The sequence below is a fragment of the Lagopus muta genome, chromosome 17 (genome assembly GCF_023343835.1).
Source record: "Lagopus muta isolate bLagMut1 chromosome 17, bLagMut1 primary, whole genome shotgun sequence".
Taxonomy (NCBI): Eukaryota; Metazoa; Chordata; class Aves; order Galliformes; family Phasianidae; genus Lagopus; species Lagopus muta.
This window is the reverse complement of record NC_064449.1, coordinates 4,253,748-4,268,353: the sequence shown is the minus strand read 5'-3', so window position 1 is coordinate 4,268,353 and position 14,606 is coordinate 4,253,748. Positions and strand designations below refer to the sequence as shown.

The 14,606-nt window shown below is 40.4% G+C and overlaps 1 protein-coding gene across 1 annotated transcript; it reads right to left on the bottom strand.

Moving 5' to 3' along the window:
- Window positions 1–156: 156 nt before the first annotated feature.
- UPB1 (beta-ureidopropionase 1) lies at window positions 157–14,102 on the bottom strand. Its single transcript, XM_048963763.1, has 10 exons — window positions 13,938–14,102; window positions 13,298–13,469; window positions 11,743–11,830; window positions 10,899–10,993; window positions 9,951–10,112; window positions 6,053–6,222; window positions 4,577–4,658; window positions 3,740–3,782; window positions 2,483–2,637; window positions 157–400 (listed from the first exon to the last, which is right to left on the bottom strand). The coding sequence occupies exons 1-10, from the start codon at window positions 14,036–14,038 to the stop codon at window positions 317–319; spliced, it is 1,152 nt and encodes a 383-aa protein (XP_048819720.1). The 5' UTR covers window positions 14,039–14,102; the 3' UTR covers window positions 157–316.
- Window positions 14,103–14,606: the final 504 nt, after the last annotated feature.

Sequence of the window (14,606 nt, the reverse complement as noted above, 5' to 3'; positions counted from 1 at the left end):
TTTATCCCCTCTCCATCGAATTATGCAGCCCTGTACACAATACTGGATAAATGCCATCACCACTTTGTATCGATGTATTCTTCATTGAATAGAGTTCTAATAAGGAACAAAGGTTGGGAATCATTAGTGCAAACAAAAAAGAACTAACAAACAGAATCCATTTTTAAATTATTTTACTTCACATAGTTTTGAACTTTAATACTTGCAGAGAATTAAAATAACATGAAAATAACAACTTGTAATTCATAGTAAATCAATGCCAAGTTGTACCTTCTCATTTGCTATGTACCATTTGATTGTATTGAGCTGATCTCTCTTACTGTCCGATTATGTTGGGTGTAAAACAAGGTTGGACTGCTTCAGCGAGCTTGTCTGCATACATTTCATATCTACCAGTCATCTGGAAAAGGAAAATCAAAGCTTCAGTTCAGTTAGCTATGAAAGAATGTCTGTAAAAAAGCAGTATCTACCATGCGTTGGATTTTTAATGTAGGCCTATTATTAACTGACTTAAATAGTAAGATGAGAATTCAGTCAAAAAGCAAACCCTCCAAAGTGAAAGTCCTTCAAGTCTGCTGACTTAAAGCTGTGTTTTAGCATCCCGGGTAGCTGAAAGCTGAAGGTGAAAACCAGGCTTGCTTTTTTACTCATCAACAACATTCTCTTTTTAAGTTATGTCAGGGATAGAAAAGGAGCATACCTGCAATTATGTCTTTGTATTACGTCCTTGACAACTGATTCACCCAACTGCCAGCAGTAAGTGTGAATAAGTGTCACTGAGGGGATCTGGTTTACACTCAGTTCATCCCTTAATAGCACGAAATATTGTTGATTTGGATGATGCAGGAAGCTAGGATACTGAGATACAGCACTTTGCATCCTGGTATCCTCTTCCCAAGTGCACAGTCTGCAATGTGAACTGCTTCTTTCTTGCCAGCATGTAATGAGGACAACCTGTACAACTGTTCTGTTGCTGATCAATCTTAAATCTTACACTGATGTCCCATTCAGGTTTCATTGGTAAGTAGCAGATACTGGGACAAGTTAAATAAGTGCCTACACAATACAAAAGGTTTTCTGCAGTGGATAAATGATGATTCTGTACTTCCTCATCCTCCCCATATCGATGTCTATCTCAGCCACAAATGAGAGTAAAATGATATAAAAAACCCCACTCATACAAACAAAAGCCACAGCTATGCCTCACGTGCCAAAATACCAGTGAGAGTAATGCACACCATCAACAGAAAACTGTAATGTGCTGAGAGCACGACAATTGAATTAAAAAGAAAAATAAAAATATTCTATACCACACAGCTAAAGGTCAGTGCTTTGCTTTAACTGCTTTTACTGCTTTTTTTTTTCCCCCTAATCAATGCAATTGCTTTTGTTTGGATGCCTCTGCAGTGCTCCATATGCTTCCTGACACATCCCAGCTCTGCAAAGATAGCTTAAGATTTCAGTGGTAAAGCAGAACTAAATAAATGCCTGCATGACTCAGAAGCCTGGGGATTTCACAGCACAACTTAAGTCCATTAGGCCAACCACCATATGCCTACCATACACCTGCAAAACATCACATGCAATTCTGTACAGAGAAGGACCTAAAACTACTTTTCCATTTAATGCCTATATACAGATGAGCAGCACCCACAGGGAAATTTGTCTCTAGCTAAGAAATGATTAACTAAAATGTCAACATTGCTTACAAATGATTATCTATTTTAAATAGTTGAGGTGAGAACTACTTAACTGAGCTCTGCTGCTGGAGGAGATACTCCAAATTCATAGAACCACAGAATCATCAAGGACAGAAAAGTCCTCCAAGATCATACAGTCCAACCATCCACCTACCACCACCATGATCCAAGTTACCTTTGGCTGAGAATTCAAAACATCTAAACCTTGTTAAATCCCGCAGAAAGGCTCGCAATTGCCATGATCTGGTTGAGATCAATTCAAAAGCGTGTCAGGATGCTTCAAAGAAATTATGCTTCTTTTTTCCTCTGTAACATGTGCATGTCCCCACGGCCAGAAAGTTATCACCAAAAGATTTTTGCACATTCATATACAAAAGTCACTACAGCTGACAAGAAAAGCCCATAAGAATATAAACAGATCCATCTCAGCTCACTGGCCAACGTTTATGTACATTGCATAAGAAAACTGCATGTTTCCCCTACTGGTCCTCAGAGTTTCTGGCAATCAGCTCTTGAGGACCAAAGGGTAAACTCTTCATTTCAAGGCTACTTCCCCAGTTTCCCTGAATTTGGCTATTCCCTTTCTGTATCCATTTGTACCTTTAGCCTCCACAACATCCTCCAAAACATTCTATTAGTTCCACAGTTTAAGCTGTAGGTTGCTGAAGAAAGGCTGCCTTTTAACAGTTGTAACACTATACAACTGCTAGGAAAACTTGTTTGCTCTATTATCATACACAAATTGTTCTTAAAAACAGGCATTTCTTTATATTTGGGCTTACCTTAAAATTCCATTTGTCACTGACTTGTCTGCAAAGATTCAGATCCATCTCTACAACAAGAAGTCCATCCCGAGTACGGGAGAGTCCCGGGGTCCTGCTGCCATCTGGTGCAGCTACGTAACTTGAGCCATAGAAATGGCCCAAGTCATGGTGTGCTTAAAGAGAAGTTTAATAAGCATGTAATGTTTGCAAATAACTACACAGCTCCACATGCAGCTCCCCCAGTACTTGGTTCAATTTCCTGTGGTTGTCCCTTTTGCAGTGCTTTAAGCAATATCTCATCCCGAGCAGTTTACAGTACAACCCTAAGATAACTGCAAGTTTGACCATGAGTTCTGTTTCATGCACAGCACAGCTTTCAGATCTATCAAACAAATACAAAGAAAAACCTAACTGCATTGCTTCTAAATAATGCATGATGCTTTCCCATTACTAAGCCGCTGCACTAAATGCCTAAATAAATAAAAAATGAAAGCAAGAATTTAATTGAATGCTAATTGTCAAATCATAAACTTCCCAAACAGTCAGAGTTTCAGTATTTTAGAATTTTTAGTGCAAGACCAGAGGTGAAAGCATGGAAATTTGAGGCAGGAAATAAAATGTACTTCATACTGTACAGCTCCAAACTGTGCCGACCACCAGCCACACACACTGCATCACTGTGTAATGGATATCAGCAACCGTGATGCAGCCACATCTCTTTCTTACTCATTACTTATAATCAGTTGGGTTTTTTTGGTTTCTCAACCAGCCCTCACTTGGAAGTTATGAAAAACAGAATAGAATTAGCCAAGAATATTTCTCCATGGAAAAGCATTCAGACCTAAGTTTTTCACCAGTCATGACACCAATGTTGCTGTTAAGTCTCTCTCATGTAGTTATAAGCTTTTCTTTTACCCCAACAGATTTATGAATCGGGGCAAAATGGCTTAGCTGGTGATGCAGGCTGGTGCTATTAAGGTTAATAACCCTGAACTTGTACAACAGGTTAATTTGTGGGATTTCTGTCCCCCAGTACTGCCTTGACTCCCAAGCTTAGCCCTCTGCAAACATATAGGAACCTCAACAAAAAAAACTGGTGACCACATGGCATGGTACCACCACCAGTTGGAAGTGCTTCTCTACAGCTTACAAAGCAGCAGTCTTAAGTATGGCTAACATAGATGTCATGGGATAGACACTCGTAAGAGAGCTCTCATTCTTCAGACTCTACACAACAAGTTATCAGCAAGCACTGCATGCAATTTCTGAACCTACCTTCTCCACCATCCCCAGAAGTAAAGGCGTTCTTGTAGTATTCCTGTGAACAAGAAGGAATCCATAGGTGGCAGCATAGATCCATTTCATTCGAGAAAACCTTACAAGTCTACCACATCTACTGTGGAAGTTCGTATGCATCTAGTAAGACTTTCCTGATTATCTAAAGTGAGCCATCAGAGGGACCTTGTTTCTATGGTGGCACTAGAGACAAATACATTTTTGTACCACTGCCTGTTGTTCACACACGTTGGGAAACATGCTTCATTACAACTCCAAGAAGGGCAAAAGTAGAAACATTTAATTAATCCCATTCTTACAGGTGACAAAATGTGGCAAAGGTATTTGCATAACTGCAGGAACAAATTTGGGTTTCTGCAAAGAGCCTTATAAAAGAACACAGAATATTTGGATGAATCTAAAGACAGGAATGACCTGTTGTTTGCAACATTATTTCTGATTATAGCATTTCTGTGTCCAGAAGGAGGTTGGACCTGGATAACAGCAAACTGCAGTGAGCCCTGACTTGGGGTTATGCCTCATATTCAGTTCTTCTGGCTAAAACAATTGTCACATTGCCACAGAAACTAGGGGAATTAGCAACAGGGGCAAGTGCTGATTACAAAGAGAACAGCTTCAGAGTAGAAAACAGCTGCAACAAGTAGACTGCCAGCAACAAGGCAGTTCTCAGTCACTGCTCCTCTTCATGTTAAAAACACTGAGAGAAGGGGCCTCACACAGTAGAGGAATCCAGGTGTTCTCATGGTATTCATTACCTTCAGCTGAATTACACCAAAATACTTGAATGAAGAGATGAAATAAAGCAACGATACGTACCGTTCCCACTCTGTTGATGGGGCACGTGAAGCAGTGATTAGCTATGGCAGCATTTCGTGCTTCGATTGGCCACAGGGACTCGCTGCAATACACAGAAAAGAAGGCTGGCATTCACTGCCTTCTGCAGAGACTGAGATTATGTGTACAGTATTGCACATTTTCTGTCAAAAAAGCCAAAGTTAGCGACCGAGACCGATCCTGTTCAATAATTAGAATCTCCTCACATTGACATAAAACCAAGATCTGAGAAATAAGGGATAAAACAGCTCCCTCTCTTTCACAAGCCTCCGCCTATTTTCCAACCGGTGCTTCATTTCTGACTGATGTTTAGAGCAGAAACAGTCCTCTTTTTATTAAATAGCTTGATACACAGTTATCAGATTAATAGGAGGTCTGGAACTACTCAGAGCTCCAAAACAAAGGTGATACCTTCAGTATACTGCTGACAGCATGTACCTGCCAGATTCTGAGCGCTAAGGCAAGGTGCAGGTACTCAAGGTGCAAGTATCTGTCATTAATCTCCCAGTCAAACTCAGGAATATTACTTGAGAAGGTCATGGGATCTGGTTGAAAGGAGTTGCTTTATTGCCTTTTTTTCTCAATTGCTTTGAGTCTGGCAGCCAGCTCTTCTAAGAAAAAGGGATTTTATTGAAAAGCTCCAGCAAATTACAATTTCACAGAAGAAATCAGATAGGAAGAAAAGGCTATAGACAAGAAGCTACCCCCTGAGACAGTTTTCTACATAGGTCTCAAGAGTCCTCTTCCTGCAATAAAAATTATGTGCTTAAAAACAATCAAGTGAAAGCCAATAATTAGGAGAGCCTGAAGCACCCAGAGTACCAATCAAGCGCTGCATGACGACAGGGTAATCTCTATTTGCTCTCCTCCTAATGGGATGTAAGTAGTCCAACATCACAAACATTATTCTAGTAGTGACACGAATGCCCCAAAAGCATTGTGCATTCATGGAACTCTTTTCAAAGGACATTTTCAAATATTATGCAGCTTAAGTGAGATCCTATCTTTCACATTGAAAATTACCAAGGGCAGTTTCAATGACAGTCAACGAAGGCTATTTGGTACCATTCTTACTGGCTTCCAGGTGAAGGATGCATAATCACCTGGCCAGCCAAACCTGACTGTAAATTACTATAGCCTATCATAAGACAAAAATATGATGTAGCCAGTCCAAATGTTGTAGCTTTTGGAAGACCAGCTGGATGCTGGTTAACTATCTCAGAGACCAAACACTCACAGATGTGCAAGTAAAGTACTGGAAGAGAACTGGTGACTGCAAACAGATCGATAGACCAAAATCCCAGATGGAGAAGAATGCAGAATCCTCCATGAAGACAGAACATGGAGGTGGTATTTCTGATTCCAAGCCCTCTGCAAAGTGACCCTGAGACTCCAGTGAGGGGCTTGGAAATTCAGATAAATGAGAAATTTAACAGCCTAAAGCAGCTTGTCTGTCACCTGAGTGTTCCAATGGTGGCTGAAGGATTAAAGATGATCTCTGCTCCATTCAAACTGTACATGAGCCAGTTCAGGGGGTGATGGCGCCCGAAGCAGATATTGACAGCAATTGTTCCAAACTGTGTCTGAAATACTGGGTGTCCTGTATTTCCTTCCATGTAGTAAGTAGACTACGAAAAAGTATAAATAAATACATAAATAAATGGATCCAAAATCGAAGGCAGACTTCTGAAAAGAAAAAAAAAAAAGAAAAAAGAAAGACCTCCAACATTGTTTGGATACATCACAGTTTCCTGTCACCAGCTTCAAGTTATGAGACCACAAGCAAGGACAAAACTTCTCATTTAGCACTCACTGCAATGAGTAGTCAGCAAGAAGTGGCTCTAAGATGTACTGAGATCCATTTGAAGGTCCTTTCTGCCTCCCTTATAGTACACCATCAGCACTGGCTGACTTACACCTCAAACTAGAAGCACTACAGAATTCTACAGAAGCTCGAAATCAACTCACATATTGCCAAATTTAAGGTACATCTCTTAGTACTCCCACCACATAAAATCTTCCTAAGTCATTACAATCCTCTGAAGTCTCATTAGAAAGAGAGAAGATATGCTCTGTTTAAAGAACAAGGAATTCTTTTACTTTCATCTGTTATGTAATGCCACGCAACATTTCTGTGAGCAGCCTAAGTAATATCAGTGTATGGCTAAGATTACTTGTTTACATTTCCTATATGACAATTGCTAACAGGTGGTTGGGAAGAACTATCAGGAAAATCACAGGATAAATCCACAGAACACTCCTTAAAGAAACTGGAGCCAATTGCTGGCTTAAAAGATCTCATTTACCATATGCTGCAAACTTCTTATAACATCAAACATTGCCTTCCAGTAAGATATGCACCAATTCCTGTAAAGGACACTGGTGAAGGCAAGGGTAGGGCATCACTAACAGCTATCAAGAGAGACAAACTCTAAAGGGAACCTGCAGAAACAGACACAGGGGAAAGGAATGTGTGGAGTTACTGAAAGCTGCCTGCTTAGTGTACAGTGGTAATCAAATACCCAAGAAAATCTCAGGCATCTGAAATGTAGAAGAAAACACAGTGTTGCTGGTTTACATGAATTCTGTGTGCCCACAGCTTGAGTAGGCTGGGCAGTTCCAGTGCTTCCATCTCAGTGAGGATGTATTAGAGATGGAATAAGCAAAGCTGACTGAAATGACAAAGGGAATGGCACAGCTGCCTTTTGAGGAGCAACTAGAAAGGCTGCACCTCTTTGATCTGCAGACAGAAGGCTGAGGGTGATTATGAGTGAGATTTACAGCTTCACAAAGGCAGTGGATAAGATGAATACAGAAATCCCAGAAGAGCAGCAGCAGCCACTGAAATAACACTCGTATCTGATTTAAACCAAAATAATTACTTTTAAGCAGCTGGCAGAACACTTATAGAATGTGCTTCTACCAGTTTGTGAAAGCAGGGAGCGTCAGCAGATTCAGAAGGGATTAGGCACTGATAAAAGATCCACAGATAAGAAATAGGAATAGACAGGAGCACTCTAGCTAACACCCCTAATATAATGTCTGTGGATACTGGAAATGAAGAGGCCAGTTATTGCTAACATCATCCCTTTGTGATGATTTCAGAGACAGCAAAGAGACCATAATCCAACAGTTTGACACAGCGAGGTATGGCTCTTACCATACAAGAAAGGTGCACTGTAAAACAGTTTTTATTGAGACTGTCCACTGTACCAACTGCTGCCACTGATACTGCAGGAAACTGAAACACAACATCTGACCCAACACGAGGAAGCACAATTACTGCTGGGGGACAACCAGGGTCTCACCTAAGTGTGAGAGAATGGCATGATGGAAGAGGTGAAGAGTCATGTTCTGAAGGAAGGGTGGGATAGAGGCTCACTCTGCCCAGTAAATGGGACAGGCTCTGACTTCTTATCAGCTCTCCTGAAATCACGCAGCCCCGTGGGCACAGATTTCATCTCCTTTCATGTGCTTAGAGAGCATGCCATGTGGTGAGCACCCAAGTAATCCTTTCTCAAAACAATTCTGCCAATTGAATATATTTCCATTTTTTCTTCTATTCTCAGTTTTCCTTTATTACAAGAGGAGAAGAAAAACAAGAATGTTATTGCTTCAGGGAATTCATCAGTCCTTATTCTTTATTCTCCACCAGAGGTCACAGTCATCTCCACAGCAACAAACGGTGATGTCTCAAGAAGGATTGATTTTTGTTTATTTATATGTCCTCCCACACACGGCGGAATAGGTTAGAGACCAATCTCTTTCTCCCGTCCATTTAGTTCTCACTGATTCATCAAGGATGATCTTAACAAGGATCCTTTCCCAATCTGCTCCACAGAGACAAGCCATAAAAAAACCATTTCAAATTCAACCCTTCCTTAGGGGTTAGCTTTGTTGATAAAGAACAAAACATCAAAATAGCAGAGCTGAGCATAAGCTTTCCCCATAGTCTCGTCTGTTGCTAAAATTCCTCTATCAGATTTGCTCAGCTCAGAAGAAAATGGACTTAATGCTCTTCTAACAAGAAATGTCGAATCATTACAGTGTACTGGCAATATAATAGATTGCTCTGTGATAATTCTTTAATTTAGAATTATGCAAAACACTCAGTGAAACTCTATACTTTATGTGGAAAAGTAAAAGTAGTTTTTAACTTTCAAAGTGCCTTTCTTTCGTTACAGTTTCATAGCTGTAAACACGAATATTATTGCAATCCATTGATGCTCCACAACCCACTGTCTAGATGTTGTTTTGCTAAAAGGCAGCTCTGATAAAATAATAATAAAAATCAACATAATAATTAAAGTTTGAAGCCTGGTGATTTGACAGACTCGTGCCAGAAATCCATTGTGAAGAAACCTATTAACATCCTCCTCTGAAGAAAGCCAGACCAGTCTGACCAGGCCTAGGAGAGCAGGTCAACTTCCAGAGGTTTCTGAATACCAATTTTCAAGATAAAATAACTTGCAAAATAAATAAGTCCCGATTCTTAAGCCTCAGTCTAGTGCACTCAGACAGGCAACAACAGCAACTGTAAGCATACACACAACAGGCTCTGAAGAAAGGGCTCTGTTAATCACTCACTTTGGCTGACAAGGAGAGATTAAGTGAGGTAAGACAATGTATTTTTAGATTTTTGGTTAATTTTTAATCCTGATCTTTCTTCTGATAATTCTATGGATGGATAAACTCATTTCAGATCAGTCAGGTTGTTTCGACATTGCCTTCGCTGGGTTAGTTTCTGAAGCTGATTCTGGTGAAGAGCCTTAAAAACTTGTGTGGGCTTCAGTGGAAGGAATGTGATTAGTGAACAGAAGGTGCCATAAACCAGAAATGCAATTAAAAAATTAATTAATTACGAGATTCCACTGACAGAAACTGAATAACTGCAAAAGAACTGTGATTTCCATGACAATTTCAGAGAGAATGAGAGATCGAGTCTGCAAATAATGCTCATGCATGAATCATGAAACAAATGCTCTCCAAATTAAAGCAAGTTTGACATGCTTACAAGTAAAAACTGAGCCAACCATGCACAGGTAACATAAAGAAGCTGTGATTAAAAAAAAAATGTTTATTTTTAAAGGATCCTCAACTTTTTTGTGGTTTCCATGAGGCAAAGAAGAGTATATGGCACAGATTCAATGTTGGTGCTTTAACAGTCATTGCACTCTACTTCTGATAAATTATCTTCATATATTTTTACCCGAGGAAAAAACAATGTGATGCTTAGCAAACCACATTTTCTAGAACTACGTCACACTTCCTGCCAATAGCACTGATACAATAATGGTGACACAAACAAGAGCTGCATGGTTACACCAGCTTGATGGTCTTGACCACTGCACCTTACCTCATTAAAATCTCCAACTCTTGGAATGTGATTTTTCCTACTTTTGCCAAGGAGAGCTCCTGAGTTGGAAATGACCACTGCAGTATTCCACAGAGTTCCTCCATGTATTTCATCTCGCTCCAGGATTGGAGACACCACAACCATATCGTACTTCTTTGCCAGCTGCACAAATGAACACAATTCCTCTATTACACACAAGCCTGAGATAATTAATTATTTTCACTTGTGGTTCATAAAGAAGCATTAAAAGAAGTTTTCATCTTGTGCATTGTTTTGACTGTTCTGAAGTGCTCGTGCTTAACCCACACCAGCATGCCAGTATTGCCTTCATCAAAGATGGGCACATCAGAGTGAGCTTTCCACCTGAATCCTTCAGCTAGAAATACAAGGTGCTCAATGCATCTAACTGCAACACTCAAGCCATGGAGCTGAACTGAATCCATTCACAGGTTCAATGAGAGACTGATTCCACTCCCATTCTTTCATTCTTGTATATATTTAACATCACAGCTAGCTGAAAACTATTTTAAAGATCTAGAAGCATTTCAAACATTGTTACATATGAAAGGTTAATGTTAAAGAACATAGGTGCAAGTAAGACACAGCACCTACTGACTGCCAGTTTACTAGAAGATTGTCACCTTTCCTTCAAACCTCTTATCCTTTTGTGTTTATCCAAATTAAAAACACCTGGATGCAAAAATATGTATAGCATTCAGGAACAGTTAAATGGGCAATTTCATATACCTCCCATGGCAAAAGGCAGATTGGTTTGAAAAATAAATATGGAGCACAGCTGTGGTTGTCCATGTCTTCACAAAGAAGATGAAAACTGATTTCAGAGTACTGGAGATTTCTCATAGTATAAGAAGAAATCTAACCTGATCAGTGGTGGTTATAGACGGATGGGGAAGCTGGGAAGGGGTTGAGGCCATTTGTTCATTTTACCTCTTGACAGAATTTTGTTGTTATCCCGTCCTCTGCTGACTCAGCAAATTCAGTCCAAGGAAGCTTCTCTCTTGTACAGAAAGCAAAGGGCATGGCTGGAAAACATGAACGCATGGCAAGATTTACAAGAGCGTTCACGTCGTTCAAGAAATACAGAGGTGCTTCTGTTTCCATGAATACAGATAAAAATCAAACACTTCCAAATGATTCAACTGCTTTATTTGTTTAAAGGAAAAAGCTATTTAAAAATATTTTTAGCAAGGATGAGGAGTTTTGGACCCACACAGGCCAAAGCAGAAGAGAAACAACGCGCTTAGTGAAGACAGTCCTACTGGAAGTAAAGATCCAAAATAAACCCCTGTCATCAGAGTACACTTTCTGTGAACCACCCGTGTTCACAATTTAGACCTTCATTTTCGTTCTGGCCTCCAGAACCCACTTAGCCTCAAATACTCTGCTTTAATTAAAGTTAGATTTATTTATTAATTTTAAAAGTATCTGGTCTAGATGAAAGAAAGTTTTAGAAGGAAAAATACGAGGAAAAGATCACAAAGGGTAACATGAGGCGTGCCTATAAATATCACCATTGTAGCAAATCCAGCCTTCAGCACAACAGACTTCACGGATATACTCTATATAGTTCTGCCAACAAAGATGCTTTGTTTTGTGTGGGTTTTTTTTGTGTATTTCTTTTCTTTCAGAAATCAAACCAGTAACATTCAACTGTTATACTGGGAAGACGTCTGCTGTTTGCTTAAAAGACATAAATCCAGTACAGGATACCTGTTGAACCAGAAGGAATGTGACCTCTGACAATCTACAAAGAATCACAGCAAGTACTCACTCCAAGCCTCCTGGAAACAAATGATGTTGACCCCACACATTGCAGCTACTTCCACAATCTCCTCAATTCGTCTGTGCAGTGCAGCCACCTAATTGCAAGAAGCATCATGCTATTGTAACTCTCTTGTGCAGTAATATCCTGGTTTCACAAACTTTGTTCACATTATTATTTTTTTTATATTGTTCTATACTTAGTCCATTTGCTTTCAGAGGGAATAACTCAAGAAGTCAACATTCCTAAGAGAATTGGAATCTGAAGAGCTGGATATAGATGTTTGGGTTTTTTTTAAAGCATTTAGATGCTGAAAATAGAAAGAGCCAGCTACTAGAATCCTAGTTCCATGGTTACAACACCTAAATATATGGCACTTCATTGCTGACTGCCTAGTAAATGGGTAAAAATCTGAAAAGAATCAGCAAAAAATGTATTTTGATTGGTCACTGTAAACAGTACAGAAGAGTGTTATGTAAACCTGTATTCAAAGTCAAGCACCCAGAAACTTAAGATGGGAGTAAGGACAGTCAGTTTTTGCAGTTATCTTTGAATCCTGCTGACACGTGGATCTTGGACACTCTCTGTGAGTTATTAACTCCAATCTATTTTTTCAATCCCTCCATCCTAAGAGGTAAGTAGATCATTACCAAGAAGAACATCAAAACACTTATTCATTAGTCAAAACACACTGTATCAAAGTACTATTTTCTTTCAATGTTCTTGTTAAAGATAAGCATAGGTGCTGTGCTTTGTATTGATACTTTCATGTGTCAAACAAGTGAATACCACACAAGTCATCAGGGACCTACAAACTCAACAGCTGTACAGCTATTTAAATAGTTACATAATTGTTGCTAATGGAAAATCATTTAAAAACTGGTATCTTTTCCATAGATGCCACAAAGAATCCACAAACACGATCCACATCCCAAATTACCTGTTTGCTCTCATGACATGTAGTCTTTACAAAATAAATTGCCTTGCAGATGTTCTGTCCTATTGGTGGACAAAACTATTACCCCATGAGATTTGATAAATGTTACATTTTCCTTTAAATTCTCTATATATGCCTCATCTCCATGCTTTCATGTCTATGATGCCGGTCAACATGTAATAACATTTGGTTTACTGCAGGACAAAGAATAATGCACAAAGATTCATTAATCCATATTTGCTGTCATGGATTTTCCTATAAGGGAATGTTTCCCAATTATAACAAGTACAGCACTGTGGTTTCCACAGGTTGCCACCTTTTTTGGTTTCAGGTAAACCATTTTTCCGTTTCACTTTAGAGGCAATGTCTTTTCATTTACAAAATCTGTGATTAAATATTTAGCTTTGGAAAAACTGCATGCAGGTTGGGCAATTCACTGGGTAAACACAACAGGAGAGATGGTTCTGAGAAAAAACAGAACTGCCTGGGTCACTCAGATTTCTTACAGTGTGTTCTATTGAGACAGTGATGGGTCCTATGCTGCCAGACAGCAGCAGACATTCTGTGATGGAACTGTAATATCAACACCCAGTAAAAATAAGAGGAACATGCAAACAGCCTGAGTACCTGCACTGCCACAGCTGTGTCAGTGGGAAGAGGAATTTTGTTCTGCACCAGCCCTACTCGAACAATACGCGGCCTTCTCAGTTGCTCTGGAGCAGCATCAAATCCGTAGCCCTGTAGTTCAAAATCTCTCTGTTGAGCAGATGATAGAGCAGCCGCTGGCAAGCTAAGTTTTCTAGATTGAAGATGAAACAAAGACATTTCAAGATAAGATGCACTCCTTTTCTGCAATGCAACAGACCAAAACGATCGCACGTGTCACCTTGCCCTGGGAAGATGTTGCTGTTCCAAGCTCCTGTGTCACACAGCTGTCAGATAAGGGAAGTCAGGCAGCAGCCAGGTTGTGTGTGACCTCAGCTCCATGGCAGCAAATTCTCAGTTTGTGCTTTCCAGACATTGCTATTTACTACAGAAATCAAGGAGTGCATGCATACAGAGCTCTCTACCTAGCCCTGAAGGTTACGTGCGCTTTCCCAACCTGTTTTCCCTCATGTCAGACCCCCCCCTTTTAGAATCATAGCATCACTAAAGCTGGAAAAGACCTCTCAGGTACCATTACCTCATCGCAAGGTCGCCCTTCTTCCTCCCTTCAGCCCACCTACCCTCACACTGACCCCCAAGCTGTCCATCCCCAGCAGCACACCTCGTCTCACCCCCATAGAGGATGCGCTTCACCTCGGCCAGGTCCTGGGGTGGGATGTGCCTCTCCAGGCATGACTCCAGTGACTCCAGCTCTCCCTCCATGGCCTGGCTGTTGGGCACACACAGAGGCTGTTGGGCACGCAGCCCCTTGGACTTTACCCTTGCTGGGTCCTGGTGGCCACTCCCCTTTCTCCCCAGCCTCCCCACTATGGTGGCCCAGACTTCAGCACTGTGGGGCTGCAGGGGGGGGGTTGATGCCCTCAGGTTGTTCAGTGGTTAAACCTGAGGTGCCCCAAATGGTTAAAGAAGCAATGATGTGGTCGTGCCAGGTCACTTCTCACTTCTGGGGCAGCTCCACAGCCTCAGAAATAACTAATCTAAAAGCAGAACATTTTTAGGAGCTTTTTATGACGGCAGCATTCAATAAAAAGGCTTAGAAATAGGAAGGAGATCATAAAATGACAATAGTTTTCACGGATGTGTGCGTGCCCATTTTAGTTGCAGTGAGACTCTGATCGTGAGCCAGGAGTAAAAAATAATTTTGCCCTCAAGATGGATTTGAGACCAAATGTCATCAGAAAATCATCCCCAAACCACAGTTAATGTCCAATAAAGGCTAGAACACGTTAAGGCCTGGATCTAAGAGAAGAAAAGAACACCTGAAGAGAAA

Bases quoted from the DNA above. Each gene is read 5' to 3' on its own strand.
- UPB1 (XM_048963763.1), bottom strand. From the start codon at position 14,038: ATGGAGGGAGAGCTGGAGTCACTGGAGTCATGCCTGGAGAGGCACATC. The intron at 11,831-13,297 runs GTACTCAGGCTG...TCTTGCAATTAG, and splicing joins ACACAGCTGTGGCAGTGCAG to GTGGCTGCACTGCACAGACG. The intron at 2,638-3,739 runs GTAGGTTCAGAA...CTTCTCTTTAAG, and splicing joins TTCTGGGGATGGTGGAGAAG to CACACCATGACTTGGGCCAT.